At 36.0% G+C, this 17,765-nt stretch overlaps 1 protein-coding gene across 4 annotated transcripts in view; it reads right to left on the reverse strand.

Annotated features, from left to right (window-relative positions):
• GRID2 (glutamate ionotropic receptor delta type subunit 2) overlaps positions 1-17,765 on the reverse strand; it is a 1,513,029-nt gene that overhangs the window by 257,598 nt on the left and 1,237,666 nt on the right. For all 4 annotated transcript variants that reach the window (XM_082728077.1, XM_082728076.1, XM_082728074.1 and 1 more), the window contains one exon: positions 16,236-16,374. In XM_082728077.1, the coding sequence (XP_082584203.1) occupies positions 16,236-16,374 (139 nt within the window). The remainder of the gene's footprint in view (positions 1-16,235; positions 16,375-17,765) is intronic.

Genomic DNA, 17,765 nt, shown 5'->3' on the forward strand with positions numbered 1-17,765 from the left:
ATGAGATGATAAAACTGGATATCACAAACTACTTATCTTCCTGCACTTGGAGAGACTTGTATTCCTGTAGCATGTTTAAAAGTTGATTTGGCTTGTGGATATGACAGGTCATCTTAGAGACCACCGAGGAGGATGGAAACACTCATCTTTCTTATTGCTGTTAGACATAATAAAACTGATTCTTAAATTCTCTCAAAAATGACAATGCTATACAGATGTGAGAAAATATGGAAAATCTGGTTGACTTCTCTGACTTGTTGACCCACGTTATAAGCTAGGAACTAATTTTGTCACATCATGAATCCTAAATCCTGATATGTGAAACACTGTATTTTTCTACCTGCTGACAGAATTGTCATTTATGAAACTGCTCTTTAATTTTAAATAATTTATTAGTTAACTAAAGTAGCATTTCATCATATATATGTAGATAATAATTCATTACAAAAGGCCCCAGTATTCTATGAATCTCGTACAAAAGGCCCCAGTATTCTATGAATTTAATTAGCCTGCAATTATCTGTATAAGGAAGATAGTATGTACAGCTTCTTCCTGAGATACCATGAAAAAGATGCAATATTTATTTACCCCAGGACACTATGAATAAATATGGAATTATCCTAAATTTGTATGGTCAGCATTTCATAATGCCACTATTGACTATAAGCTGATTATAAAATTTTTGTTAAGATGATATCCTCAAATATTTCAACAGACTTCAATAGAATAATACATTTTTATGTTTTTACATCATTGAAAATACGGGAAAGACCTAATTCCCATGAATTTCCCCGAGGATCAAAAAAATTTCTAAATGGTGTTAAGAGAGAACCCTAATAAAATCATAACATCAGAGAGTTCCTGGAGGTATCACATAATTCGATGCTATATCTTAAGGTATAAAAGCCAATCTCCAAAATGGACTTTATTCTTCTTCCTTAGGCACTTTACTGACTTAGGAAACTTAACACCAGAAAGTTCTCATTCATGCCTAACCTAAAACTTGCCTATTTCACATAAGCCTCTCATTTTCTTCTCAGTGAAAATGGACAATAGCTACTCATCACCTCCAGTACAATATTTCTTTATATAATAAAACACTTTTTTCATTTTCATCTTTTAACCTTTTCCTTATTGAGTTAAGCACTAAATTCCTGTGGTTCTTACCCAAGGATCTATTACTCATTTTTTTTTTTACATGGTTATTAGCTAAGGCATCTTTTCCTTTTCTATGGTAATTTTTGCATAATTTATGGAGCTCATAAATAGGTCATGATAGTGCTTAAAAAGCCCTAACAACTTTTACACTGCTAGGTGACTTTGGCTATTTTGTTCATAAACACCAACAATTCATTTCAATTTGTAATTGACAGATGATTCATTATGAAACTGTCTTCACCTCCAGTTTTAAATTTTTATAAATACACACACATACACACACATAAACAGACACACTGCTTTTTCCATCTCTGAGTGAATTATTACATATTTGTCCCTATTAAGCTCCGTCTCACTTATAATCACCTTGTTTAATTTGCCAAAGTCTTTATGAATTCTTGCAATATGGTTCTAGTCAATAACCACCCCTACTCAATATAAGGTAATCTGCATGTTTAATAAGCTTACTCCCTATTCTATACTTCTAATCAACACCGAAAATGTTCCTTAGAATCAAGGCCAGTGCTGACTTATGGGAAAAACTTTATTCAATATACCCTCTAAGGCTGACATTGAACATTGATCATAACCTCACATATAGCTTGCTAACAAGCTCTGATACAATAATACATAATACTACTACACCAAAAAATGACCCAAATGAAATACAATGTAGATTCAAATGAGGAATCAATAGTAATTTGTAATTTTTTTCCCCTGTAAGTTCTTTTAAGGAGTTCAAAAACTTTAATCACATTATCAAATTATTCATAGTGGAAAGAGATATCCGAAGAGAAAGAAGTGACCAAGAATAACAGCAGGGCAAATTTAATAGCCTGTTTGAAGACCCAGTAGAACACTAATGTCAAAGTAAAGTGGAAGGTCATTGTTTCAAGGAAGATTCTAATGAATCTATCTAAAAACAAAGATCCTGGCTCTTCATAACACAGAGCAGGAGACCAGGTTTCTACTGATGATTTAAAATTTCCCAAATACAAAATATATTTTTCTTCTTCCCAGTGCAATAGATCTGTGGATATATCCAAAAAAGTATTGTTTATGCTCTATTTCCAATTAGGTATGTTTCTTTTTTGATAAATTTTGACTCAAACTATGCACAAAATGCATGTCCTGATGTTCACAGTCAGGTCTTATTAATAGCCATTCAGATTATAAATGCCCAAAATGTTTTGGAAAGGTGTGCCCACCCCCACCTCCAATCCTTGCCCTGTTCAGCAGCAATCCTGAGGATTATGTAGCATTGCTTTGGGAAAATGGCAGTCTTCCTCTGAAAAAGTGGCCCAGGAAGCCACCCGCAGATCTGTTCTTTATCTTCTCCATCACTTGCCATGATCTGGTGTATCTGGCAATTTTTAAACTTTTTCCTTAGGTTTAAAGATCAGGGTTTGAGAAGTAGGGGCTGTGTTAGGGTGTGTGTGTAGGAGTGAAGGAGAAAGTCATTAAAAATAAATTGAATGTCTTTAGATGACAGGAGCTTGTGGAGCAGCTAAGAGGATCAGAGAACTAATGGGGTCAAACAGACACTTAGTAGAGGGTGGAGGTCAGCCTGTCAAGGTTGCTGGTGTGATGGAGAAGGTAGGAAAAGAAAGGTAAGACAAGAGAAACAGAAAGAAAGAAAAAAAAAAAAGAAGAAGAAGATACGGCAAGCCAAGAGTTTCCTTTCAGTTCTGCCTTACAATCTAGGATTTCTTTTATAAAAATAATATGTGAGGGGCACCTGGGTGGCTCAGTCAGTTAGGTGTTTGCCTTCAACTCAGGTCATGTTCCCAGGGTGCTGAAATCAAGCCCCACATCATGCTCCCTGCTCAATGGGGAGCCTGCTTCTCCCTCTCCCTCTGCCTGCTGATCCCCCTGTTTGTGCTCTCTTTCCGTGTCAAATGAATAAATAAAATAAAATAAATTTTAAAAACGTAAGTTTAAAAATATGTGAATATATTTTTGTCTGTTATCTTGGACTTAGTTTAATAAGCTACCTCATTTGTGTGGTTGATAGAGACTTGTCTAGTTGAAGGGGTATTGAAAATAATTTAATCCAAACTGTGGAACAATATTTGTGCAGTGAGAATAAGAATGGATCACATTTTTAAAGACAGAAAGCTAAGTACAAAGTGGTTTAAAAACTTGCCTTGTTCTTTAGTAACAAGAATAAGAACATTGAACTAGGTCTCTAGTCTGCCCTACAGTCCTGCCTGCTGATCCCACCGTCACTATTTCTATCTCATACTCTTCCTACGTTAGTTTCACAATTGTATGCCCCATCCTCCAACTAGCTCTTCTGAAATGACTCAGCCAAGTACTCCTGAGCATAGGGCTTTTATCATATCCACATACTTGTGGTAGATAGAATTTAATGACTCAGCTGATTTCAGGTAAGGAAGGAAAACAACAAGAAATAGGAGACAGTAATTTATATTTTCAAGTTCTTAATAGGTTTCTGGGGTTGGGATAATGAAGGCTGGGGAGAAAGAAAGAGTGGAGGACTTGACTTGCTTAGAATAATTGCTTGTCAAGAAGAAGATCAAGGTAGGGGTTGTGGGCACTTATTAGTTTGGGGAAGTTTTCATCTTGGTGAGCTTAGTGTAAATAAGAATCTATAGCGATGCTAATACAGCCTTGTCCCTGGGAGTCACAACTAAAGTAGGAGACAACTTTTCATTAAATGCTCACTGAAGGGTGGATTTGAAAAACTCTGAGAGTTTTTATTTTTTTCAAAAAGAGAGAAAATCATGGTCTATAATATCTAGATGGCTATATGTTTATAAAACATCCATCACTGTGGTATTTAAGTGCTTTGACAAGTAAGCCATTTCAACACTAAACAATATAGAGGAAGGGGATGAATGTCTTCCTCTGTCTGTAGTGTCTGTGTACTCTGAAGCTAAGCCTATACAATTCTGTACTAAACTGAAACATAAACGTGGTATGAATCAGGCCCAGCTCACTTCAGCGACCTTGATTTTGGCTGTTCCTAATAAAGTGTGCAATTCCCTGCTGAGAGCTATGAGGTAGCCTCCCACTGGAAGCCTGAAGTGGGTGAGATACTAAGAAAACTTCAATGGCACACCATTTGAGGGCTCCTTCTCTTACTCTGGATAATGGCGCATAAAAATGGCTTTCCTATTTCTTTCTGATTTGTTGTGAGGTTTATACATAAGTCGTGAGGTCCCACAGTCTCAGGCCAGATTCTTAGAAACCCCTTTCTGGTTCATTATTTAATGAACTGCAACTAACTATGTGCTCAGTAAATTACTACATAAGGAAGGTACTGTACAGATGCAAAGGTGATGAAACTACGTTCAAGAATATATGTTTTAACTGAGAAGGTAAAACAAGCAGAATACTGCCCCAGCACGAGGTAACTCAGGGTATAAGCCAGGTAGAGACAAAGTGGTTAAAAAAAAGGAGAGACACTGAATCTAGTTGCAAGCCCTGTGGTGAAAGCTACACAGAGAAAGTAACACATGAGCAGTGCTAGGAGAGGGCCGATGAAAGAGGAGTTAAAAGAGAAAACTTCCCTGACAACCAGATGTCCTGACCCAGGGTCAGTGCAGTCACTATCAGTAGCAGCCAGACCTTGACTGTAGTGATGGTTAATCAAGCTAAGGTGAGAACAGTGAATTATTCAGCCAGGTCCCTATTTATATTTATATTTGGATAAGGCTTCCTGACAAGTTTTTTTTTTTTTCTCCTCCTCCTCTTCCTCCTCCTCCTCTTCCTCCTCCTCCTTCTTCTTTTAACAAAAAGGGACTCTACCCTGCCACATCATTCCTATGCTAATCCTACCTTCTTTCCCTCTATTCAGGAAGAGCTTTCAAAATTTTAAAAAGCTCTGCAAAGAAGATAGCCCACAGGGCAGGAAACTACTCATCAAGGTAGTATGGAAGGTGCAGGTCTAGAAAGAGAGGAGAAAGTCCTGTGTGGATGAAGTAGGGAATGGCCTGAAGCATTTCTTGGGGTTGGGGAAGCCTTTGGCATGAACTTGGTAACAGCCTGGGCTAAAAATTCCACTGGGGGTAGAACAAGCTGGTGCTGCCCATCCAGACTCCCAAGGCTGGATTTCCTGTTTGGGGGCTTGGAGGATTAAATGGTGTGACAAGAAGACAACAGCCAGGAAGATGGACTTATGGGGAAGGGCAGGGACATCTGTGCCAGAAGCCAGGGCAGCAATAACAAGGAACTTCGAGGGTTAGGGGAGCAGGTAGAGGGAACTGAGTGTATGGAATTGTGGACAAAATAGTAAAAGTGATAGTGATTAGGACCACCGAAAAGGGTGGAGGGAAGAACTGCCCAAGGAGTTCACAGGATCTCCTAGAGAACAAGGAGAAAAAAGGAAGCAAATGCAGGGTGCATCCGGGAACTATGCTGTTATTTATGACTCTTTGTTTCCCGTTTATTCTTTACATTAAACCTATGAAGTTGAACCCATTATCTTTTTACCCTTAGGGAGAATAAAGCTTAAAATGATTATGGAAAATGACAAGATCATTCAGCTAATAAGTGGCAAAGGATTTGGATGCAGATTTATTTAAATTCATGGTCTCCTGTGCCTGTTTCTAGGATACCACATAACTTAGAAATATCTGAAATTAACTTAGCTAAATATAATTCAGCCATTGATGCTTCCCTGCAGAACTCTTTATTTCTCAGAAAACTTACAGTGACCCTAAAAGTTAAAAGAGAAAACTTCCCTGACAACCAGATGTCCTGACCCAGGGTCAGTGCAGTCACTATCAGTAGCAGCCAGACCTTGACTGTAGTGATGGTTAATCAAGCTAAGGTGAGAACAGTGAATTATTCAGCCAGGTCCCTATTTATATTTATATTTGGATAAGGCTTATTCACTCACTTATTCATTTGTTTATTTCATTTGATAAAGGTTTAGTGTATTTGCTAATTGTACATAATATGGTCCGTTGATTAGGACAAGGTTTTTAGTGCCAGATTGCCTGGGTTTACTATCTTAACTTTTGGTTTATTGTCTTCAAAATGGAGATGAGAATAATATATCTCTTATGGGGCCATTAAGAAGATTAAATGAGAAAATCTAAACAAAGCTTTTAGGGAGATGTCTGTCATATACCAAAGCACCCAGTAATGCTAGGCACTGTTATTCTTAATACCATGCACCAGGCATTCTGGGACACACTGGGGTACAAATGTGAATATGGCATAGCCCTTGCCTTTGAAGAATTTATGCTCTCAAAAAGAAGACACACGTGCAATGGCTAATTGTGTTTGTGCCAATGGATGATGCCAGAAAAGAAGGGAGATCTGGGTCATTTCAAGGAAAGGGAACAGTATGTGAGCTCCATAGAAGTATGAAATGTCCTCCAAGAGTGGCTTCACTGGAGCATGAACAAGTATGAGAATGGATTACGGTTGGTATCAGTAAAGAAATGAGCCCGGGTCAGCTTTTAAAGTGTTCCATATGCTGGGTTCTGGAGTTGCACTTTATTTTGATTGGATGTGGTAATAAATGAGGTTTCCAAACTAATTTTAAGAATGGAGGAAGGTAACCACGTGGACGCCACCCTGGATCGTAAGCTTGAATGAGAAGAGAATGCCATAGAGAGGGTAATAATTGAAGTACCCTTGGGCATTTATGCCAGAGAAATGAAAACATATCAGTACAAAAACAGATATGCACATAAATGTCCTTAGCAACTTTATTTGTAATAGCCAAAAACTTAGAATCAACAATTCCATGCAATAGATAAACTCTTAAACACACTGGTTCATCCATACCAGAGATTACTGCTTGGCAATAAAAAGCAATGAACTATTGATCCATGCAACAACTTGGATAGATCTCAAGGGCATTATGCTGAGAGGGGGGAAAAAGGGCTATTTCGAAGGGCCACATACTGTATGATTCAGCTTACAGAGCACTCTTGAAAGAATAAAAATCACAGGAATGGAGGACATATTAGTTATTATTAGATTTGGGGATGGTGGAGAAGGAGGGAGTAGAATGAGGGAGATTTTTGTAATGTTAGGATAGTTCTACATCTATTGCAGTGGTGGATATACATTCTGTAGAAGTAATAAAATGGCATAGAACTACTTGCATGGATTGTATCCATGTCAATTTCCTTATTTTGATATTATACTATAATTACTTAAGATGTAACCATGGGGGAAAAACTAGGTGAAGGGTACATGGGAACTCACTATATTCTATCTTCACAACTTCCTGTTATATATAATTACTTCAAAATAAAATGTTAAAAAAAAAGCTTGTTTAAATATTAATAGAACATATTGCAATATGACAAACTATGGATTATTAATACTTTGTCCTTCAAAATTCATGGTATTTTCCTATTTTCTCAATATAGTCCTGTATTACTTTGAAAATGTATTGAATTCACTAAAAATAAGTCTGATTTATTTTTTGATGGCTAGAGGCTAAAAATAATGAACAGGCAGGATACAATCCATGAATAGCAGACATTGAGATGCAGCTTTTCTGCAAAATTGCGTTTGAAAAGTCATCTAACCAGTGCGATTCTAGAATTTTCTCACATTAGTAACTCTCCTCTTCTGTACCTCTTTAGTTATGAGGTAGTCAACCACAGTTCCTCTTTAAAAATCTCGAAAAATAAAATTAGTCAATATTCCTGCATCTGCTATAAATGTAACTGTTAGCCTAGAGATCCAAATTTTCTCAAGTCACATTTCTCTTAAATTTCTTTAAACCTTCGGTATTTTCAAATTAAACAGCCCTGAAACAAGAAGATATATGGTTCAGGTTTATATTAGATAGAAGCTTACTAGCTTCCATACACTTCTACATCTTTTCTGTACCACCCAAGCTCCTCTCCACAGATAAAGCTATCTTTCTCAGTGATGTCACTCTCCATTATCCCCAGGAAAAATTCCAAATTCTTCAACAAGCATTATCATGCTTTTCAGGATTTTGTTCCGCTTCCCTTTTCTATTTCATTTCCTGCCACTCTCACATCACCTATCTCAATCCAGGAAGGAAATTAACAGATTTTGAACAACTGCCCCTTGCTAGACACTCTCCTGGGAATTTCATTTCTCTCTTGCTTTTGCAAATATTCTCCAGTAAGGCACCTCTTCAGTCTTTTGAAATTCATCTTTTGAGATCAAACTCTCAGATAATACCTCTCTGTTCCCCCATCTCCTCCCCCTTTCTCCAAGTTATTGAATTAAATCACTCCTTTCCTGTGTTCACATAGCATTTCACAAATAAATCTATCATAGTTCCTATGTCATTAAATTCTATACTGCTCTGTCTCTAAATTGTGACTCAGGGATAATATCTAAATATCTTTTTAGACTCAATACCTATCATGCTGTGTATGTGTATGTGTGTGTGTGTATACATACATATGTATATGTATGTATATTCATATATACATATATGAAATATATATTCAGTTGAATTAAATGAATGAAGCTAATATATTTATTTAGTTTTTATAGTTAGAAATATCTCCATTTTCAAAAAGCAGGATTGTAATGATCTCTGAATAGGAGCTTGCTAAATATAGTTACATAGTTTTGTAGAGGCAAAGGAAAGAAAGAAAGAATTTCATTAGAGAGCACTTGCCAGTTCTACCATTCTCTCTGTACCAAGACCTGGTGACAGATTTAGATTTCTAAACCAAGGGCTAGCTCATAGTCTGTTGTGTAGCACTGAGAAAAACAACTGCTTAAATTTTTTTTTTCTTTTCCAAATGTGAGCAAATGTGGATACAAAAGTCCTGTTATTGGAATGCTAAGGAAAAAGGGATTTCCTCCAGTGATAAGACAGAATATGGATCTCTTTTTGCATATACTTGGAAAGAAATTTATCTTAAATTAGTTTATTCAGTGACTACATGAAGTCAATATTTGTTTAGTCCAACCTCCAACATTTTGGTGAATGAATGCTTTAAACATAAAAATATGATGGGATTTTGGGATCCCTTTGAATAGACCCAAGCTTACTTATAGCCCCAAGAATTAAAAGATCTCAAGTTTCACCACCAAAGACCAATCCGATTCTAAAGTTATTAATGACTATAATTGTACAGCTGTGATTTCCCTCATAGCTCTTTTTACCTTATGTAGGAAAGAAGTAGGTTTTTGAAAACTGCGACACAACAAAGACTAATGGAACTAATGTTCATAATGTTATTACCCAGTGTTTACTCTGATATTACCTTCAAAATTTCACATACTCCATAACATCATTGCCAATTTTAGCCTGGTTACCAGTAGGAAAATGTACATTTCATTTGCTAGATATCTAAAAACAATTATCTATATGTTATTATCATTCGATCACAATGAACAAGTCCAAATGTCATTAGTCTTGTAGAAATTGCCTATTTTTTCCTGTAGAAACTGAACTGTATACCTCAATATTACCCATTCCAACTTATCATCATCTGTCATATGACATCATATCAAGGAACAGAACATAGTTATCCTTTGAAGGGGTATAAAATTAAACTTGGGAATTACTTTTTCAGGGAAAATCCACTCTCAAATTTTAATTAATGGCAAGTGCCAACTAGAAGGTTAGATGTGGATAAATATTTAATTTTGAAAAAGGGGTAAATTTTGTAAAATGTATTCAGTTTCCCCAGAATAAATCTATTGGATTTCTCTTACCAAACTGTAAGTTTATTTCCAATATCTATTTAGAAGTAGCAGCTTTTTCCTAATTTCCCTTTTTATATTTTCATTGTTAGTATATAAGAAAACAACTGATGTCTTATTGCTGTTGCTGGGATTTCTAGTATTGTGTTGAACAACAGTGGCGAGAGTGGACATCCTTGTCGTGCTCCTGATCTCAAAGGGAAGGCTGTCAGCTTTACCCCATTGAGGATGATATTCACTCTGGGTTTTTCATGGATAGATTTTATGAAGTTGAGGAATGTTCCCTCTATCCCTATCCTTTGAAGCGTTTTAATCAGGAACGGATACTGTGTCTTGTGAAATGATTTTTCTGCATCAGTTGAGAGGACCGTGTGGTTCTTCTCTCTTCTCTTATTGATTTGTTCTATCACATTGATTGATTTGCGAATGTTGAATCACCCTTGTATCCCATGGTAAATCCCACCTGGTCATGGTGGATAATCTTTTTAATGTACTGTTGGATCCTATTAGCTAAGATCTTGTTGAGAATCTTGGCATCCATATTCATCAGGAATATTGGTCTGAAATTCCCCTTTTTGATGGAGTCTTTGTCTGATTTTGGAGTCAGGGTAATGCTGTCTTCATAGAAAGAGTCTGGAAGTTTTCCTTCTGTTTCTATTTTTTGAAACAGCTTCAGGAGAATAGGTATTATTTCTTCTTTGAATGTTTGGTAGAATTCTCCAGGGAACGTGTCAGGTCCTTGACTCTTGTTTTTTAGGAGGTTTTTCATCTTGAATTTTTTATCTTGATTTGATCTTGATTTTTAGGAGGTTTTGATTGATCAAATCAATCTCTTTACTAGATATTGGTCTATTCAAGTTGTCTATTCAAGTCAGTTTCTTCCCAATTCAGTTTTGGAAGTTAATAGGTTTCCAGGAATGTCCCCATTTTGTCTAGGTTGTTTAATTTATTGGCATATAACTGTTGATAATAATTTCTGATGATTGTTTTTATTTCCTTGGTGTTAGTCGTGATCTCTCCCTTTTTATCCATAATTTTATTAATTTGGGTCCTCTCTCTCTTTATTTTTGGATTAGTTTGGCCAATGGTTTATTGATCTTATTGATTCTTCAAAAAAACCAGCTTCTAGTTCTTTGATGCATTCTACTCCATCTCTATCTCATTGATCTAGTTTCTATCTCATTGATCTCTGATTTAATCTTGATTATTTCTCTTCTTGTGTGTGGGGTTGGCCTAATTTATTGTTGATTCTCCAGTTCTTTAAGGTGCAAAGAGAACTGGTGTGTTCTGGATTTTTCAGTTTTCTTGAGGGAGGATTGGATGGCTATGTACTTCTCCCTTAGGACCGCCTTTGCCATATCCCATAGGTTTTGGACCAAAGTGTCTTCATTCTCATTGGTTTTCATGAATTGTATAAGTCCTTCTTTGATTTCCTGGCTGATCCAAACCTTCTTAAGCAGGGTGGTCTTTAGCTTCCAAGTGTTTGAATTCCTTCCAAACTTTTTCTTGTGGTTGAATTCCAGTTTCAAAGCATTGTGGTCTGAGAACATGCAGGGAATAATCTCAGTCTTTTGGTATCAGTTGAGCCCTGATTTGTGACCCAGTGTGTGATCTAGTCTAGAGAAAGTTCCATGTGTGATCGAGAAGAATGAGTATTCAGTTGTTTTAGGGTGTAATGTTCTGTATGTATCTATGATGTCCATCGGTCTAATGTGTCCCATTCAATGCTCTTGTTTCTTTATTAATTTTCTGCTTGGATGATCTGTCTGTTACTGAGAGTGGTGTGTTAAGATCCCCTACTATGAATGTATTCATATCAATATGTCTCTTTATCTTGATTAACAGTTGTCTTATGTAGTTGGCTGCTCCTGTATTGGGGGCATATTTACAATTGTTAGATCTTGTTGGTGGATAGACCCTTTAAGAATGATGTAGTGTCCTTCCTTGTCTCTGACTACAGTCTTTAGTTTAAAATCTAATTTATCTGATATGAGAATCACTACCCCAGCTTTCTTTTGATGCTCATTGGCATGAAAGATGTTTCTCCATCCTTTCACTTTCAGTCTGGATGTATCCTGAGGTTCCAAATGGGTATCTTGTAGACAGCATATGGATAGGTCCTGTCATTTTATCCAATCTGCAATCCTGTGCCGTTTTATGGGAGTGTTTAGGCCAACATGTTGAAAGTGATTATTGAAAGATACATTTTTATTGACATCATCTTGCCTGTGAAGTCCTTGTTTCTATAGATTGTCTCTGTATATTTCTGTTCTATGTCACTCTTGGGTTCTTTCTTCTTTTATAGAACCCTCCTTAATATATCTTGTAGTGGCAGCTTGGTGGTCACCTATTCTTCTAAACCTTGCCAGTCTTGGAAGTACTTTATCTCTCCATCCACTTTGAATGTCAACCTTGCTGGATAAAGTATTCTTGGCTGCATGTTCTTCCCATTTAGTGTCCTGAATATGTCTTGCCAGCCCTTTCTGGCTTGCCAGCTTTCTGTGGACAGGTCTGATGTTATTCTGATGGACCTTCCTGTGTATGTAAGGAATCTCTTCTCCCTAGCTGCTCTGAAAAGCTCTTGTATAAAATTATGATTAGTCAGTCTCACAATCAATGCCTAGAGGTCTTTCCAGATTCATTGATCTTGGGAGGTGTTCTTTCTACCTCTAGGATATGAACGCTGTTTCCATTCCCCAGACTGCGAAAATTTTCATCCCCAATTTGTTCAACTATATCTTCTAGTCTTCTCTTTTTCTCCACCCCCTCAGGGATCCCAATATTTCTGATGCTGGAACATCATGGCATCATTTATTTCCCTAATTCTGTTTTCATGGCTTCTAAGCTGTTTCTTTCACGCCTCTTCCTGATCCTTTTTCTCTATCAGTTTGTCCTCTAGATCACTAATTCTATCTTCTACCTTGGTTACCCTAGATGTTAGAGTATTTAGATTAGATTGGATCTCATTGATAGCATTTTTTCAACCCTATAGTCAAACAATCTTTGACAAAGCAGGAAAAAACATACAGTAAAAAAAAAAAAAAAAAAAAAAAACATACAGTGGAAAAGAGACAGTCTCTTCAATAAATGGTGCTGGGAAAATTGGACAGCTATGTATAGAATAATGAAACTTAACCATTCTCTTACACCATACACAAAGATAAACTCGAAATGGATAAAGACCTCAATGTGAGGTAGGAATTTATCAAAATCCTAGAGAAGAACGTAGGCACTAACCTCTTTGACAACAGCCACAGCTACTTGTTCTAAGATATGTCTCCAAAGAGAAAGGAAACAAAAGCAAAATTGAACGTTTGGGACATCATCAAGATAAAAAGCTTCTGCACAGCAAAGGAAACAGTCAACAAAACAAAGAGGCAACCCACGGAATGGGAGAAGATAATTGCAAATGCCACTACAGACAAAGGGCTGATATCCAAGATCTATAAAGAACTCCTCAAAATCAACACATGCAAAACAGATAATCACATCAAAAAATAGGTAGAAGACATGAACAAACACTTCTCCAAAGAAGACATACAAATGGCTTACAGACACATTAAAAAATGTTCATCATCATTAGCCATCAGGGAGATTCAAATCAAAACCACACTGAGATACCACCTTACACCAGTCAAAACGGTCAAAATCAACAAGACAGTAAACAAGTGTTGGAGAGGATGTGGAGAAAGGGGAACCCTCTTATACTGTTGGTGGGAATGCAAGTTGGTGCAGCCACTTTGGAAAACAGTGTGGAGATTCCTTAAGAAATTAAAAATAGAGCTTTTCTATGACTCTGCAATTGCACTACTGGGTATTTATCCCCAAAATACAGATGTAGTGAAAAGAAGGGCCATCTGTACCCCAATGTTTATAGCAGCAATGGCCACAGTTGCCTAACTGTGGAAAGAGCCAAGATGCCCTTCAACAAACAAATGGATAAAGAAGATATGGTCCATATATACAATGGAGTATTATGCCTCCATCAGAAAGGATGAATATCCAACTTTTGTATCAACATGGACAGAACTGGAAGAGATTGTGCTAAGTGAAATAAGTCAAGCAGAGAGAGTCAATTATCATATGGTTTCACTTACTTGTGGAGCATAAGGAATAGCATGGAAGACACTGGGAGATGGAGAGGAGAAGTAAGTTGGGGGAAATCGGAGGGGGAGACAAACCATGAGAGACTATGGACTCTGAGAAACAGACTGAGGGTTTGGGAGGGGAGGAGGGAGGGAGGGGTTTGGTGACCCTGGTGGTGGATATTATGGAGGGCACGTATTGCATGGAGCACTGAGTGTCATGGATAAACAATGAATTTTGGAACACTGAAAAAAAATTAAATTAAATTTAAAAAAAGTCAGTGAGAGAGAGGGGAAAAGCTGCTACTTTGTCCTTCTGGGTCTGGAGAAGCAACTTTGAATTTTGGGAATGAACATGTGCCTGGTATGTGTGCCAATGACATAGCAAAAATGAACTGAAAATGATGCATTGACAAGCATTGTTTCATTTAGTGATGAGCAAATCTTATGGATATAAATGATTAAGGAGCATGACATGGATAGTATTGTAGGTTTTGTCTTTTCTAAGAAAAATTAGACTTTGGATTTTTCAAGAAAGTTTGACATTAGTTGCAAATAGAACTTTAAATGTTTCCAAGAAACACTGGCTGCAATTATGTTTACCAATGCAGCTGAGGCATGAAATTAGAAGATATCTTTAAGTTTGTGGAGAGAATCAGACTTCTCTTAACTCCTTTGGCTCTGATTTTTCTCCTTTCAAAATTAGTCTACTGATAAGATTAGAAGAAAGGGATATTTATTATACCCACTGTTGGCTTTTAATAATGTGAGCTGGCATTAGAAAGAAATAATTTTTTAAGAAATGAAGGCTCAGTTATTGTGGATTGTGGAACTATACCTGTGGGAAACATCATGTGAAATTATGATCTTTTTCCATTAGGTTTTACCTTTAGAGAAACCTTATGGGTGTAAAAATTTGATAGAGGCTTCTGATCCCAGTGCTATTGCATAAAAGTTAAGATACAAACTAATGCTGGCAAAGCTGGTAACGATTAAATAGTTCGTATACACACACACACCATGAGGCCTGCAACCCCAGGGAAGCAGATCAGGCAAACAAACTGTAAAAACCATGCTACATAAGGAAAAATTTCAGTGGGTAAGATATGGATTGGTATTGGATTGACATGGGTTAGATTTCTAGCTCTGACACTATTGTTTATGTGGTCTTGAGAATTTATCTTGCAAACTTCTGTTTCTTCATCTACTTTCAGTAACTGGATGAAATAATTAACTGTCTGTTATGATTATTAGTTGAATTTGGGGTTTTCAATTTTGTACCACAGGCAATTGAAAAAAAAATCCTACTTCTTTATATATCATTCATTCTTGGTTTTATTTTTAGTATTGTGTTATAATAGTTTTGTGGCTATTAATGGACTTCATTTACAACATTTCTAAAGGGAAGAACTCTGATGTTTTCCTTTAAGGATGAATTAAATCCCTACTGAATTCCTTAACAAATCTAATTATTCATAATTTTGAATTGTCAGTTTTGTGGAGAGTGAACGTTCTTCAATTCTAAGATGATTCATGCTATCTTATTTTTGGACGAATAAAACATTTTCAGGAAAATGTTTCTGAAACAATACACAGAACTTTATGTTCTTATAAGGCAGAAGTTGTACTGTGGTGCTGCTAGTATGGCATGAACCCACAGAAGCAGAACTGGCTGTGCTAGATCACAGGCCTTTGGGCTCTTGGAGCTCGTGGAAGTGGCCATCATGAACGGAGGCATTGACTTCGGTAACTTTTAGGATTTGAGTAAGTGCACCATAGTTGGTGGTAACTCACCACTTGCAGCTGAACAAGCAGCAGTAATAGTTACCACAGTTGCTATGACATTAGCTATAATGTAATGAAAAAACATTACATTATGTGGTTTTCTTTCTTGAGAGATTATTTTACCTCTCTCCCTCACACCCCTACCTCCTTCTCTCTCTCTCTCTTTCCCTGTCATTTATCAATCATCTAATGTCTAACCAACTATTTACTCAGTGCACAATGGAGCAGACTCAAGACAGAAACTGGTATTGTTATATATATTTTAATATGACTCCTTTTCCTTCCCTTTTTATAACATTGCCCAAACATAGTCATACTTTGTGGAAACTGAAACACTGAATATGTATTTTTCTTCCAGGAAAATGTGGGAAACAATATTAGAATTATACCCAGAATTATACTTTATAAAAAATGTTCTACCAATATAGTGATCCTTGCATATCACAAAATTAAGCCTTTATTCAAAAGAAGGGTGTAGATTTATTATCAGATACTTTATATTTATTTAAATAGTTTTGGCTACTCAACATTCCTCAAACCTTGTAGCTACTGAAATCTTTGTCTACTTACTGGATGGAGCTTTCGATGCGGGTAATAGTGAGGAAAGCAGCAAGATTTGCTGTGTAAGATGAGATGACAATCAGTGCAAATAGCCACCAAGCCCCCATCATCATTCGAGTAGCCAGAGTTGTGTATGGGACCTCTCCACCTGTGGAAAGAAGCAAATAGAATAAAATAACATCAACATGTATTTATTGAGAATCTGAGGTCTTACACTGTCAATGCCAAATTAGCTTTTAAGTAGTGAAAAATCTTTTGACCTAACAACATCAGCATGGATTTCTGTATTTTGGTTATATTTATTACTTCATATTTAATTCCCTTTTATGATACTATGTAAGACCTAGCCAAAAAGAAGCATGATAAATAATTAGTAAAACTTATTTCAATGATACTTCTTCTACCTTCTTGTTCAGCCCTAGAATTAATTACCCTCTTATTATAACCACAGATAGCTACTTTATTTTCAATGCTTCATTATTCAGTGGTTAGGTGCTATCAATACTATTATGTCTATATTTAATACAACTTTTCAGATTTCTACTTCAATAAATAATATTGAAAATAATTTTTGGTTAATTTCCCTAGGATCATAGGTATTTTATATATATGTGTGTGTGTGTGTATATATATATATATATATATATATTTTATATAACATAATATATAATTACTTTATATTGATATCACATCTTCATTAACTATTCATCTACTGATGGATATTTGGCTTGTTTCTATATCTTGGCTATTGTAAATAATGATGCAATCAACATAGGGGTACATATACATTTTTAAAATTAATTTTTAAAAATTCCAGTATATTTAACATAGAGTATTATATTAGCTTCAGACATATGATGCAGTGATTCAGCAGTTCTATACATTACTCAGTGCATATCATGATAAGTTTACTATTAATTGTCTTTACCTATTTTACCCAATTTCCCACACACCACCCCTCTGGTAACAATCAATTTGTTCTGTATAGTTAAGCGTTTGTTTCTTGTTTTATCTATCTCATTCTTTTTTCTTTTGGTTGTTTGTTTTGTTTTTTAAATTCTACATACGAGTGAAATCATATGGTATCTGTTTTTCTCTGAGTAACATTTCACTTACCATTATACTCTCTAGCTCCATCCATGTTGTTGTAAATGGCAAGACTTCATTCTTTTTTATGGCTGAGTAATATTTCATTATATATATACATATGTGTATATATATATATATATATATATATATATGTAAAATTTGTATGTATGCCACATCTTTATACATTCATCATCATCATCATGGACAGTTGGGTTGCTCCCATAATTTGGCTATTGTAAATACTGCTACAACAAACATTGTGGTGCATGTATCCCTTTGAATTAGTGTTTTAGTATTTTGGGGGTAAATACCCAGCAATGCAATTACTGGATCTGAATTAGTGTTTTCATTTTCTTTGGGTAAATACCCAGTAGTAGAATTACTGGATCATATGATATTTTTATTTTTAATTTTTGGAGGAACCTCCATATTGTTTTCCAGAGCAGCTAT

Source organism: Mustela nivalis (assembly GCF_964662115.1).
Source record: "Mustela nivalis genome assembly, chromosome: 4".
NCBI lineage: Eukaryota > Metazoa > Chordata > Mammalia > Carnivora > Mustelidae > Mustela > Mustela nivalis.